General features: G+C 44.0%; 2 protein-coding genes across 3 annotated transcripts; both read right to left on the bottom strand.

Moving 5' to 3' along the window:
- Positions 1-200: 200 nt before the first annotated feature.
- On the bottom strand, positions 201-7,178 carry pwwp2b (PWWP domain containing 2B). 2 transcript variants are annotated; one of them, XM_035663428.1, is made up of 3 exons: positions 6,694-7,178; positions 2,721-4,445; positions 201-342 (listed from the first exon to the last, which is right to left on the bottom strand). In XM_035663428.1, the coding sequence occupies exons 1-3, from the start codon at positions 6,831-6,833 to the stop codon at positions 324-326; spliced, it is 1,884 nt and encodes a 627-aa protein (XP_035519321.1). In that variant the 5' UTR covers positions 6,834-7,178; the 3' UTR covers positions 201-323. The 2 variants fall into 2 exon arrangements, with proteins under 2 accessions (XP_035519321.1, XP_035519322.1); XM_035663429.1 differs by having other exon boundaries at positions 209-342; positions 2,717-4,445; positions 6,694-7,175.
- Positions 7,179-8,624: 1,446 nt separating this feature from the next.
- On the bottom strand, positions 8,625-13,524 carry LOC118329593 (leucine-rich repeat-containing protein 27-like; the record flags this gene model as incomplete). Its single annotated transcript, XM_035663821.1, is given in 7 exon segments — positions 8,625-8,878; positions 8,982-9,102; positions 10,061-10,158; positions 10,766-10,871; positions 11,209-11,349; positions 12,348-12,555; positions 13,372-13,524. Coding segments are annotated over 7 exon segments (822 nt in total). The 3' UTR covers positions 8,625-8,770.
- Between the last annotated feature and the right edge of the window lie 1,414 nt (positions 13,525-14,938).

The raw sequence follows: 14,938 nt of genomic DNA, 5'->3' as shown, positions 1-14,938 counted from the left end.
ATTTGGGTCCTTGTAGTGTCGTTATTCGGCTCTATTGAAATATGATTAGATCTAGAAAATAAAACAAAAAAAGGAGGAATTGTTTAGTTCATAGTAGACCATGAGATGCCTTTTTTTTTTTTTGTTTTTGCGTCCTTATCCATGGTCTCAACCACACTCCACCTTTGGCGGCATTTTTCACCCGGCCTTGGGGTGAAGAAGAGAAAAAAAAAAAAAACTGAAGAAAAAAAAAAACCGGCATATAAATAGTAGCCGTGGCAACCTCACGTACTCCCCTCCTGGGTCTTGATGACAGAGTCTGAGGATTCAGAAAAAACAGTCCTCTAGTCAGTCCTCAGGCTTCTACACAAGAGAGAAAGGAAGAAAAGAGCACAAAGTAAAGACAATGAGCAAACAAGACAGGTCAAATATCCGGTGTACGAGCCTCAGCACTGGCAGAGCTGTGGTTCTCAACGTGTCATGTTATTCATCCCCAAGACTCGGGATGCACTGCGGAGTGAACGTCAGCTACTTTCCAGCCTGCTGAAACCTCTGTGTGGCTGACAGAGCAAGAGAAACGCTTCCTTTATGAGCTCTGGAAAAAGTACCAAATATAGGCCTGTCTTAACTCCTTACTGTGTATGTTCTCAACTACAACCAACCTCTTCTTGGCTACCGAGCCCATAACAGAGTAAACAGAAGGGCTGGGAGCTGCCCGTCCGTCTCTCCTATCACTCAAAGGCAATATTTAACCTCTGAGTGCGAGTCGAGGACCTGCTGCTTGGCTACACAGAGGAAAATGCATTAGGAAACCAGGGGAACAAGCTTGGCATAGCCGCAGTGTGCTTTTAAGACATGGCACAAAACTTAGTTTTATGCACTTGCAGTAATACCTTTGCTTTCATTGTGCCGAAGCGGTGCCGTCTATTCGCTGGACTCTTCCCTGAAATGAGCCGTTTTAACAAGCTGTTCCTGTTGACAGTCGGCAGTACAGCCTGTGCCCGCATTAAAGCTCGCATTAATGTTTGTTTTGCTGCTTTTGAACACAGCGACTCCTTCACGACATGAATGTAGCTGGGCCTTCGACATGGCAGAATTATTGTGTAAATATGCAGGTTGGTGCACAATCCGTTTCACTCAGCTCACATTCAATTAAAGTTTAACAGGAACGTCATCGAATGAGATATGTTGAAAGAAATCTTAGGGCAGGGCTGGGCAATATGAGACCTGAATGCATCACTATTAGTGGCCACATTTACAAATACTCTTGTGCATAAGATTTTAACTAGATTCCTTTATTCAATCTGCAGGATACTTTAGGGTATTGAATGCTATTAGCAAATCAGGGATCTACAGTCGCCATTATGCAACTCTGACTTCGGAGTTGGCCAAATACAGATTTACTAAACTCAGACATTTAATCATTTTGTGCTCCCTCTCATTAGCAAAGAGTCACAGTGTACAAAACATTCAGGTAGCAGCTTCTCATTTTTAGCCGGCGCTGACTGTCACTCTCACGTCGCCGCCGGCAGTTCATATCAGCTGACGCTAATTACTGTTACTTCGGTGAGTAACTTGATAACAGGCCAGAATCAGGCTAGTCTGTTGCCTGGTTAATGTGCTTTCTCTTGTTTTAACAGCACTGACGCATCCTCTCCAGTAATACGGTCTGGCTGGTGGCGTCCCGTCAGCTTCAGGAGTCACAATCTTCCAGTTAAACTTCCACAATATCATATCAGTAATTATATATATATATATATATATATATCATTAATATTCCTATTAGCAGCTTGGGGAAAACAGGAGGCTCCTGCTGATATTTCAATCTGTCAGAGAACAGTTCACATCCTCTGCTTCAGTATCTTTGTTTTAGTTTATTAAGTTCTGTTGTATTTTCCAGTTTCATTCTGTTATCACCAATTAGACCGTGGCTCAAAACCGCTTCTTTTCAGCCTCCAGACTTCAACTGATTCTCTTGAGTCTCGATACATAGGTTACTTTCAAAGTTTGACCGCTAAACCAGAAAGATTCAAGATTCAAAAAGCAGATCTGATACAGTGCTCTGACTGGTTAACGTGCTATCAAATCTCCACCCCGATCTGCAAAGCCTCAATGCTGCCTTATGCTTCACTAATGCATCCCTTTTCAAACTGCTGTGTCCTTTATTAGCTTCCTAGTAGACCCTGTGTTTCACAACTCTTTATTCATCTCTTAGTTCAGTTTGCCGCTGCATCTTATACATAATGTATGTTTAAAGATGTAACGTCTTAAAGAAAACTATGCCCCTGTTGTTGTTGAACTGAATCCCTGCAAACGTCTGTGTAGTAGACTGCTCCAGCTTCTCTCTCTCTCACACACACACACACACTCTTCCTATTGTACTGTCTTTATATGATAGATGCACCGGAGCCCTGTTACAACATTTGGGTCGTTTTTTTTCTTTGTTTGTTACACATAATGTAAAACTACCAGTTGGACTTCCTCTGTTTGTAAGAACCCACACGAAGGACACAAGCACCTGCTCAGTGACAGTGAGTGGCTGCTTGTATGTAGGGAAACGGGGTCTGCTGTTGTACTTTCAGGGGCAGTGAAGGGGTCAGAAAGAGTTAATGAAGCGAACATACGGACATGACGTAAATTAGGCAGGTGAGAGATTAATAGAACTGCTTTTCATTTATTGCCCAGCCCTGTTTTAAGTCTTAGAAGGACACATTTATCTACATGTGGATGAACTAACCTACGTGTCGCAGTGAGAAAGCAGCGATGTAATCTCTGGGCTCATGTGACCCACGGCCTTGGCTGCCTCCAGGATGGCTCTCCGGTACATCCCTTTCTTCTTGCGGTTGAAGCGGGACCTGAAGAGCTCTCTGAAGGGCGACAGTTTGGCAACGGAGAGCTGGGAGGTGGTGGGCGAACCGAACCACGCCACCTTCGCCTGGGGCCACTGGGCCTCGCAACTGGCTGTCTCCTGCTTGCGGGTGCCGCTGATGCTGAGGACGCGCGCCGGCCACCAGGGGAAGCCGTGAATCTTCCCCCACACGATGTCGCCCACCGCCACGGCGTGACCCTCTTCCGTTACGCACTTTGTCATGCTGCGGGTGTGAAGTCGCACCGTTAGCGGCGGCACTGTCTTGCAGTCTTCCCGTGACGGTACAGAGGATGAGGTTACGGACAGGTCTTCGCCTGGAGCCAGATCGCACAGTTCAGGTGAGGTGCCGTCAGAGCTGAAAGACTTGGACTCGTCTAGACTGTCGCTGCTGCAGACCGACAGGCTAGAAGAATCTGCTTTACGTTTACGGAAATTGATGAGAAGGGTGAGGTCGCTGTGGCCGCGCTCCGCCTCCTCGCCTGAACTCCCCGACCACAACTCCAGAGAGTTCTTGCCTTCCCCCGAGTCTTCAGAGTGGGGGAGGCAGGGACCGGGCACCCTGGGGCTTCGTCTCCTGGTGCCTCCTACAAGTTCTGCCTCATACTCGACCACGCTCTCCTCACCCTCCCTCTGAGGGGGTCTCAAGCGGATCTTTGGAGAAGGCAAGTCCTGACCCACGGTTGTAAAAGGCCTGGTTAGTTTGAGTTTGGGAATGGACACGGTGAGGCCAGACCTCGTGGCATCTAGGATGTGACGTTGCTCCTTGGAGGGGTCTGAAGGCGTCTTGCCATTTTCTCCAACACCATTCTGCACCAGTTGTTTGGGGCAGAATGGCTTGACCGAGCCGTGGACTCTCGAGGGGATCTTTATGACCTCCCCCTTGCCCTGTGGAGTACTGTACGAGATCTTTATGACAGGACTGTGGGGGATAACGTCACCTCCGGGGAACTTCTCCCCCTCAGCCTCTCCCCTTTTGTCCTTCCTGAGGCGCTTGCTGTCAAGGCTGGTGCCGTTTTCACGTCTCTTAGTGTCCTTGGTTGCAACTACATCCTCTTTTCTCGACAGCTTAGAGGGGGTATCCTTGTCATCGCCGTCGTCGTCGCTCTGTAGTGCATTCTCTTTTCTAGAAGCTTTAGAGTTGCTCATGCCGTCTTTGCTGTCCTCGTCGCTATTCAGTGTGTTCTTGCACTTTTCACATAGTACCTGCCGTGGCCGCAGACGGATAGTACTCATAGTCATGCGCCCAGGCTCTCGCGTTCGCCTCTTCTTTCTCTTGATTGGTCGCGGAGGGGGCTGAGGTACCCATTGGCTGTAGCTGTGGCGCACCCATAAGGGCTGAGGGAAGGGGGCTCCTTCAAAATAAGGAGGGTAAGGAGTCTGTCCAGCTGGCACTGGTGTGGGTACGGGGCAGGGAAGAGGTGCAGTAGGTATGCTGCTTTCAGGGAGAGTGTTTTCATCCTTTGGTCTGTGTGAATCCTGGCTGGGAGATTTGGAAACCGGTTCCTCACTCAGAACTTCTGTGATTTCACAAGCTGGTTTAGGTATCGGGCACTCTCCGGGTTTTGCCGCGAAATCTGGTAGGCAGAATAGCCCGGACCTTAGATAAACAAGGGGGAGAGAAAAAAAAAGGAACAACAAATGAATAACTGTGTGTCTCATTAGAGTGCTACAGAGAAGTTCAGCCAAGCCAACACAAACACTCTTGATACACATGACAAGCATTTCTTGAATTTTTTTAGTTAAGCAATTTCCGCACAAGACCGATATTGTAACGCCGTGTTTGTATTTCACCATGTCTGATAATTCGAGGCCAGTGGGACAGAACAAATCAAAAACCTTACGCTTTCAATCAGGCCAAAAAAGAAAAGAGTAGTTGAGAGTTTTAAGTGGTCAACCAGAAATACCTATTTTACTATTTTGTTGTTTGACTGCGACTTATTGACACTACTCTCCCTGTCACCTGTGTGCGGAAATTCTTTAGATGTGGGGGGTTGGGGTCCGCGAGCACCCAGGCGGTTATCTGTTCTGCTGCTGCCTTGGGGCTCGCAAACAGAGCAATAGTATCACTGACCCTCTTCCAGTTATTTTACGTGCTCTTTTTCATACTCCGGGACCAGAAAACATGTTCAAAGAAGGCCCAACTGCCAAGGAGTCTTTGAGAAAGGTGGCTGGCAGGCAACAGTAACATGGCTGTGTTGCTTTAGTCAGGAGACAGCAGACAAAGAGACTACAGGATGCCCAGGAACCCCCCTTCCCCAACATCTGACTGAACAAAAACAATCCCATGAATCACTCGGGATTCAGAGATGTAGGGGAAGGAGCCAGGAGATTTCAGTTTGTTTTTGCATCCGTGCCTACTCAGGGCTTATGTGTGGTGGGATTATTAATTAGTGCACATTTGGGAAGCCTGTTTTCCTCCCCAGGAGAGATAACTGGCAGGCACCTCTGAATAATAGTCTCCTGGTGGGGCTTGTTCCTCTCACCTTTTTTTTTTTTTAATATATATATTTATATATATATATGTGCACCTAAAGCAGCCTGAATATTAGCCTTCACAGTGATTGACACGGCACAAACAGGGCGGCCTGTGACAGGGAACATGCAGTGCTAGTTAAGCACAGTACAAGGACGAGGCATATGACCACCCCCCCGCACTGTTGCCATTTCACGTTGTGTACAGTGTAACTAGATGCAGAGATCTGCCTGAACGATAGGCCTAGACGATGACATTAAAAAAAATACCGCCTGTGGGAGACAATGACAGGAAATGTATTTCCATGTGCTGAAAAGGAAGAAGAAGTCAAATTTTGACAGTGACAAGGCCCTGAAATATAGGCCTATTTTAAGTTATTCCAAGGCCTGCCTTTTCCCATTTGGGTGGGTTATTTTCAGGACAGCTTGAGCTCTCACATGAAAAACTATCTAAGCATACTAAGGGGCAAAGCTGGTCAGATTCTGATTCTGGTTAGTCTATTAATAGTCTAAAGCCAGTGGCTTTTAAGGTGCACAGGAGCAACACAAGGCTTATACATGTGACACACCAAGAGGGGCAGATAAGACAAGACAAGAACAACAATACATGTCAAATTATACATTTACAGGAGGTTTTGTTGTAGTGTACGCACATGATTGTGTTTTCTAGTTAAACTGGCAAGAGCGAGGGGCCTTTTCTTGTCAAACACACAGCCTAAGATGGTCACTGCATCTCATCAGGAGCAGGTTTAAAGAAAAAGCATCATCAGTTGTTGTCCATCACAATCCCACATGCATCTTTAGAGCCATTTTCCATTGTGTCTGCAGATCAAAAGTGGGGCTATTCCTCCACACAGCTGCTGTATTTCCAGCTTATTTGAATTGAAACATCCCTCCTGAAAACTCCTACAGCCCATGCAAACACCATGTGCATGTGTAAATGCGTGAAAACACACCTGATGTACAGAATAGTGTTGAAAGGCAAAGGGCCTACCTTTTTTTTACTGAGTACGTTTTAGCTGCTGTGTATTTGATTGGGCTAACAATAAGCTATACAGATGAACCCACTGACATTAGTTATTGTTCAAAATAAGTCACTGGCAGTATCTGCAGACAGGGTTAACTACCTGCACATAAAAAGCATTTCACCACAGTAAAAACTACGCATTTCACCATCTTAACTCGGGCTGGAATAAAAACCAGCTTGCCATTAAGTCGACTTGTTAGCATTGAGCTAACCTGTGTCTCAGTCTTTTGTATGGAGGCCCGGTTAGCATCGTTAGCCGCTAGCAGAGTTTCAGCTAAATTAATTCCCAGAGATAAAAAAAAAAAACCCACATAAAGGGCAAAAATAAACGAAAATAAACACTCACTTCTTGTTGCAGTCGAGCAATATCCCCGTGTAGCTCCTTTCTCGATAGGTCAGCGTCACCACCAGTGTATCGTTAACTATTTGATCGATAGTGACAGGTACCCGAGAGCCGGCCCGCAGCTCCTCGGCCACAGCCTCCATGTTTCCCGGCGTCAAGTGTCCGGCTCGGCGGTGCTCGATCCCGGCCAAGGGAGCCACGGTCGCGTCGGCTAAAGATCCGTCTCCCCTTCGCTATTGGAGCAGGAGGCTACACCAGGGCATAAAATGACGCCATCGCCCCCACCAAGTCAATTACAACAGTGCTGCCACCGCTGACATCACGCTGCCTGTGCTGCTGGAGGAGCAGAAGTCTCCCAAGACAAGGCCTACCCTTCCTCTGCCTCACTTTGCCTCTCACCTCGGGGATGCCTCCGTTTTTCGCAGCGAGGACAGAGAGGAGGCTCGTTTCTGTTTCTGCACTGCCATTACAACCCCGAGCATGGATGGAAGAGAATATGGATGCTTTTTGTACCATGTTGTAAAAGGTGGTACAGTTCTGACTAAATGTGAGCTTTGTGTGGAGCATTCGTCATGAGATATATATACAGCCACGTGTATATAAAGTGGGGTTTAGTTATTTGATTTGATTTATTTATATTGGTTTATATTTATTCTGAACTATTCTGATATTGGATTATCAGACACAGAAGAAACAATAATCCAAAGGATGAAGAGGTAACACACTTGTTCCTAAAATGATAGGAGACAAAAAGAAAACACAAGACATTTAACATAAAAACAACTAAGAACAATAGAGTTTTTGAGAATTTACAAGCACATTTACACAAATACCTTCATCAGAAAACAGAAAACTATAATAATAATAATAATAATAATGCAAATTTAATTTATTAGACACATAAAAGGAAACAAAAATCAAAAGGATAACATGTTAAAGTGGAAGACAAAGGAAACACAAGATATTCAACAACCTAATTCCACAAAATATAAAATGCCTCCATCAGAAATACAGCTATATATATATATATATATATATGTGTGTGTGTGTGTGTGTGTGTGTACAGCTATATATGCTGTATAAAAAAGTCCTAACCTGACTTCTATAACTCCCTCTCATATGTAAGGACTTTATGTGTAACAGAGGGCTGTTCCACAACATGGCACCAGTGTAAAAACAGGAACTTCTGGTTACATTATTCACTGGAGGCACTTTACACGATCGCACACAGGCACAGGTTACACTTAATGCTGAGTACGGATCATTGTTATCTGAGGAGCAGACCCATTGAGAATATTGTACATATGCAGCAGCTTCTGTTGTCCTGCTCTGAGCTGTACTGGCAGCAGTCCCACCTTTCTGAGTTTATCTCCACCTATTAGTGTCCGCGGGGACCAAATAACATTATTTTGCATCGCCTGCAGTTTGTTCCTAAGTTTAACTGTCAAACCGCTATAAAAAACAGAACATTAATAATTGAAATGACACTGTATGTATGTAAGTTTGCTGGCACATTTAAATAATATTTTATCAGCAATAAATCAGCATTTGTCTGTGAATTCAGCTCCATTAGAAGAACACTTTCAATGGATTGTGAAGACTTTCACAAGAGCACTAAGTGTGATTTCTGCTTAAAAAAAACACCTGAAATTCCTCAATTTGGCTGCAGATCTACACTATTATTGTGCAACTAAAAAGGTTGTGTCGATCCTATAACCTGATAATAAACAATAGGTAGATTGAGCTTAGGTTTACCTTTATGGTGAGCCAGTAACATTTCACTGAATAGCTTCCTTCTGACACATAAGTAGCAGCACCATGTTTACTTTGTACATATTTGAGGTACTAAATGTAAACACGGTCAGGTAAATGTGAACATGACTAGTTGTATAATGGGTGTCTTACAGGGAAGTAAAAGAGAGACACACATCATGGAACATTTCAAAACTCTCTTTCCCAGCAACGGCTGCTTTATTTTGAAGAGCATTACAGTGGTGAAGGGATTAGTCTTTACAGCCAATTATGAGCGTGAATTCAATACCACAAAACTGTGTGGGAGTGACTGCCATTATAACCTATGTCACTGTTTCTCAAGGAAACTCTGCCAGGTGTCTCCAGTAAAGATAGTGAAAGAATTTCTTCCCCGATTTCTTTTCTTCTCCAGAAGCCGAGCCTGTAACTTCCTCATCTGTCAGAGCAGGAAGAAACAAAAAACAAAGCACACATTTATCAATGGATCAATAACTGGTGAGTGACTTCAGTATAGATGGGTTGAATAATGGAAGTATGACCTCTTCCACGTCTTGCTCTGCCGCTGCCATCTGCTCGGTGGTCGTGCCCCTGCGACTACTGCGTCTCTGCTGCATCTTCTCAACGTGGGCAGAGATCTGCCGCTCCAGCCTACGGGCAGATCTGGAGGGCCAAAGGTCAAAATTTCATATCCAAAGACTGAACATCTGGCCAGTGGTGTAAGAGCCTTTATGTCTGATGGACAACTGCTTAAAAATGCAAGCCTGTGACTGGCTGTTTTCTCCTTAGTTAAGCTTTATTCTTAGTTAATCACTGAAAACGGAAGAATCCAAGGTGTACAATCTCATCTGGTTGGTCTGTTTTGGGCACAATGTTGCTAAAGAAGAACAAAAGAAACTGCTGATGTATGGTGGGTGTATAGTCTCTCTTTGTCCACTAGGTGTCTGTAGCTTCCCACCTGCATCTGCATGGCAATTCTAGATAATGCAGCATGCCAAAAAGACCTGTTGTCTCTGTACCTATATGGATCACAATATTCTGTATCACCAAATGTTCAAGATATCACAGACTCAGTATGTACAGCAGTCTTTTCATCAGGCATACCGATGAGATGAAAAACCATTATGAATTATTGATTTTCCCTTATTAAATCTGTACCCATCACAGAGGAGGTAATGGAGATAGAACAGAAGCATTCAAGTTTTGGTGAGGGATATTTCAACTCTGAGATATGTCAGATGTTGAGTGAATATTAGGAAAATGTCCCCAGTAACTTTGTACATTCAGTGTTACAGCTACCAGTCACACTGACTAGGAATGTAAAGATATATCACGATGCAAATATGTGAAGATTCAAATTCAATCACTTTTACAAAGAAAAGTAAATATTCATTGTTTTGCAGTTTATAGTCTACTGCAGAAATAAAAAAGGATTCTTTGATTTGATAAAGAACATATATTTTGTATATTGTTACATCCATAATACTGACATAACAAACTAAAAGAACATTCCTGGCCAATGCAGCAGGTCTCATTCTTATACTGGCTCAGCTTCCAGGTTATGTAATAGTTTTTTGGTCTGTAGTAGACATTATTTTGGTCACCCAGAGTTCTCATTTACCTGTCCTCCTCCCACTCAGGGACAGAAAAGCCAGGCATCTGAATCCGAGAAGCATCACTTCTGTCCTCATCATCGGGCTCGGAATCGGTTTCTACTTCCTGTAACACAGAGGGGAAATGTTTATTATCATGTACGGCCACATTTTATTCTAGAGAGCTGTGTTTGTGTACATATGGGATGATACAGCTGTTGCGACACATCCTAAAAACAACACAGCCTACAGCTGCAGTGGCATAGCTGCAACATAACAACCACATTGTGTCACATTACCCAAAGGGGGTTGGTTTTTGTGATGTTTTTCAGTGAAGATTTACACTCATGTTGCTGCTCCAGTGCAAACATTACCAGCCGCTCTTCAGCTGTATGCATGGAAATGCATCTGACAGTCAAATCACTCCCAACCATCCGTCTGCATTGTCTACAGTTTGGGCGAGCCTGCATGTATACATCAGCTGTGATAGCTTTATGCTGCTGCTGTGTGATCACTCACACTGCGCACTCCGTCACAAGCACCGGCATCTGTTGCTGCCCTCGACAGCTACTGCCTGAGAAGTCACTTACTGGCATCAAAATGTTTTATCTTGTGGTAATTTCATATCTATTGTTAGAGCTCTGGCTCCAGTGTGACAGAAGTGGTGCTCTACTGCCCCCTGGTGGTTTGCAGGGTTGACAGGTGGTAGTGTTGGTGATTTATTCCACACATACCTCTCGTTTTCTTTGTCTTTCATGCGCCTTCTGCTTGCGCTCAGACATTTTCTTCTCCTGTGTGGTTTGGGCTTGTGTGTCCCACTTCCGAAGAGCCTCTTGACTTCTGCGGGAGAGCCAGATAACAATGCACTGTAATAGATCTAAGTCAAGGAAAATGGTTCTCGGGCTATTGTGTCTAAATGGTTGCAAAGGGGTCTGTAAACATTGATTATTCTTTCTATCGTTACACAGTGAACATAATATGGATTCCTTACTGTGGGTCACCTGGGTAAATGCCAATTAGCCCTGAAACAACATGTTGTCTTATCTTTGGTATTACCTGGCATGGATATTCTGCACAATCCATGCAGTGTAATTTACTGTTCAACCTGTAGTGCAGCAAGAGGGTGAATAGGGTATTTATTATGTTGAATTTTATCTTATAGCAGAAATCAACTTACGTTCTTCTCTGCTCGAGAAGAGCTTGTTTCTCTTTCAGCTCTTTCATCGCAGCCTGTTTCTTTTCTTCTGGCCTCTTCCAATGCTGAGTGTCAAACAGAGGGAGCTCAGGAATTATGCCGGCCTTGGTAGTTGCCTTTTTTCTGACGAATAAATTGAAACAAAATGCTTTATTTTTATTGCTCTCCTGAGCTCTGAGTCCCAGCGGAGACAGCCTGGGAGATTTTTATCACTCGGTCTCTGCTGCAGAGAATGTCATTAAAAAGTGTTTTGCTATCCTTTTCCAAGGCACAATGCCATGTATTTGGCCCTTCACCACGAGTCCAAACCTCAGCACAAAAGTAATCTACTGAAACAAAAACCAATTCACCTCCTCTGTCCTACTATTGGATAGCATTAACACTTTCAAACTTCATTGCACAGTGTTTTTGAACAGGTGAAAAATGAGGTATGCCCAACAGATATTTGCTGCCTGGATGCATTGTACAAAAACAATGGCAGGAGCAATTAAATAACTAGTCACTGTGTTCTCTCTGAGCGTGTGCAGGTAAATACATACTCTTTCGCTCTCTGGCTGAGAGATCAGAAGATCAATACCACTCTCATGTCTGTCTGTCAAACATGAAGCTAAAGCCAGCAACCGGTTTGCTTAGCTTAGCATAAAGACCGGAAACAGTTGGCTTTCAGATGTCCAACAGTAACAAAATCCACCTACCGACACCTCTAAAGCTCACTAATTATATCTCGCTTGCTCAATCCTTAAGAACTGAAGTGTAAAAACGACAATCTGTTGTTTTACGGGGGGTTGTGTGTGACTGTTGTGTGTGACTGCCGGACCAGTTGTCAGGCAACTCCAGGAAGTCACTGGTCCCTGTCGAGGTATAATTAGTTTAATTTAATCATTAGCGAGCATTAGAGGAGCTCGTAGACTTTTTCACCTTTGGATAGAGCCAGGCTAGCTGTTTCCCCTTGTTTCCAGTCTTTATGCTAGGCTAAGCTAACCATCTCCTGGCTGTAGCTTCATAGTCAATGTACAAATATGAAGGTGGTATAAATCTTAGAAATAAGTGTATATCCTAAAATGTCTTTTCACTTCAAAACCCTCTTATTCCTTTCACACAAACACTTTCACTTTGCTTACCTTTTGGTAATAGCAAGAAGACATGACTTTGTGTTTCCATCCCCCCGTGCTACTGAGCCCAGCTCAGCTTTGTCCAGCAGGATCATCTTCTGTTTGAGTTCCTTGAATTTCTGCAGCTCGTCCTCATCCACTGACTCATCCTGCTCCTCCATACTGGACCCCATCAGCTCTGACAGCTGGAGCTTCTCCACCACTGGCAACTCTACCACTGATACAAGCACGGCAGCAACAAGTATAACGTTAGGGGCAGCCAATACTGGCGACAATGGTTGTTGTCTGCAGCTATAACAGTAACTGGTTGACTATCTGATATTATTGTCCAACTGCAGCAAAGATGTGCCAGTGGTTTACCAACAGATTTATATAACCATTAATAGCAGATAAAACATTCCTTTCTTATTGCAGGGCAGAATATGTGGCCCGCAAGCTTTTAGTGGCTACCGGCTGCGTGTACGTAACATAATATGACTCAAACGGGCTAAATGCTTCATGTTATCGCAGCTTAAAAAAGGTTGATGACAATGCAGTATGCAAATGAATGGTGTTTATTCAAATCTGCTAAACTTGAGCCAATTAATTGAAAGGAGATTTCCCCCAGGAGACCGGAGCCCTGCCTTTGTTAATAACCTTGTAGGCAAGGAGATAAATGGTTTGATTGAGGGGTTTGGCTGCGCTCATTGTGCAGCGGCAGCCTCTCCTGTGGAGGGCTGTCTTGGGCTTCTCACAGTGATTACCTTCAGACAGTGCTTAGTGACAGAGAGCTCCTGTTTAGAGCCCAGAGGTTATCGATCATTTTCATCTGGCTAAAAATATTACAGAGCTGGAACAAGCGGGGGGGAAAAAGGAGTCAGCCGAGTAGCACGCGCCGTCTCCAAGGCAACAGAAGTCACACCAGTGAAGTGGTACCAGGGCAAAGAGCTATTTTTGTGGCCAGTCGTCCTATCTTTGACAAAATGAGCAGATGGCTGGAACGCATATGCATACTGAACACGCTGCTGCATTGTGAAGGTGCATTTTGATTCACCTGGGGGGGTCTTCCTCATGCTAACGGGCCGCTTAGCCATAGCACTCCTGAGGAACTGGAGGATGCTCCGGAGCCCCTGGTTCACAATGTGTTGCGGAGGGAAACTGATGGGGCAGTCCCTCAGGTTCAGACCTTTGAGGGTGATCACATGTCCTGGGAAAAATGACACAGATAAAGAATCAGTTACAATCAGTAGAGGAATCTTACATTCTGTATATTCCTACCAATGTTAATGTACTGCACGTGCAAACGACAGTGTATTAGTAACAGTTTTAGTGACAGTATTGTGTTTAGTTTTTTCTTTCTATTAAAGAACAAGTGTGTAAGATTTAGTGAGCAGTGAAGTACAGGTGGTTATACACTAATGAAAACGTACCTATAAAAATTATATTCCATTCCTGCCAATAGATCCTCCTAAATGTTACATCCTGGACCTTCAAGGTTCCATTCCATTTAATGTAGCAGAGCCTTTCCAGTGAGCCAACATGCACAATAGCAATACCTTAATTAGTATCACTGGTAACATCTGTGTTTACCCTAATATTATGTGACAAAAAGCTTACAACAAAATAGTTGAAAATTATTTTTTAAAGTTTTTTTAACGGTCATCATTCAGCAATTTCTTTGAAAACGGTCCTTCAGGCTACAGTACAAACTCACAGCAGAGTCTCGAAGCTTTGGAACATCACTGATTGACTGACTGACACTGCAGTGTGCTGAGATAAGATAAGATAAGATAAGATAAGATATACCTTTATTAATTTCCTTGTAGGAGAAATTCAAGTTACACACAGCAGCATTGGGGAATATAGTGCAATAAATAGAGTACAGTGTACATACAATAGTATCACAATAAGAATATTACAAAATATAATAGAAAATATAAATGCAATGCAAAATATTTTAAGCAGCTTGACTAAAAAAAAACTAAACTGTACATGTGCAATTTAAGATAAATAATATAGGTTAGGTTTAATTAAAACCAGTCTTTGTCTGCGGGGGTTGGAGGTACTGGGTGTCTACCGTCTGATGGCAGATGGTACAAACGTCCCTCCAAACCGCTTTGAGGCTCGGGGCTGGGTCAGTCTGTAACTGAAAGTGCTCCTGAGCTGCCTCAGCTCAGTATAGAGAGGATGACAGGGGTTGTCCCGTCCATGATGGCAATTTCAGCTTCCCTCTCAATACACTCAGTTCTCAGTCCACAGGCCTCCCACACTGTCCAGCTTCCATCCCACCACCCACCCCGAGCTGGCCTTACCTATACCAGACTTGCTCAGCTAAGAATAAATGGCACAATAAGGGAAGGGCTGATCAGGCTCAGAGCAAGAGCGGAAGTCATACCACTTAATCGGAAAAGGACTTGCATGGTTTGATCCGGCTACCCTCCACACAAAAATGTCCGAAGTAGAATCCCTTGAGCAAGATACTGAGCAACCTCGTACAGAGAATATGCTCCTGATAAGCATGTAAGCACTCGGTGATGATGAATGTGTATGAATGCAGTTACGGTTTCTGCTTTGAATGATTCTTGCGCATCACTAAGATGAAGGTGAATGAATAGGACAAG

This window comes from Morone saxatilis, unplaced genomic scaffold (assembly GCF_004916995.1).
Source record: "Morone saxatilis isolate NCDOM2014 unplaced genomic scaffold, NCSU_SB_2.0 Contig19, whole genome shotgun sequence".
In the NCBI taxonomy this organism is placed as follows: domain Eukaryota; kingdom Metazoa; phylum Chordata; class Actinopteri; family Moronidae; genus Morone; species Morone saxatilis.
This window is presented reverse-complemented; position numbering and strand designations above follow the sequence as displayed.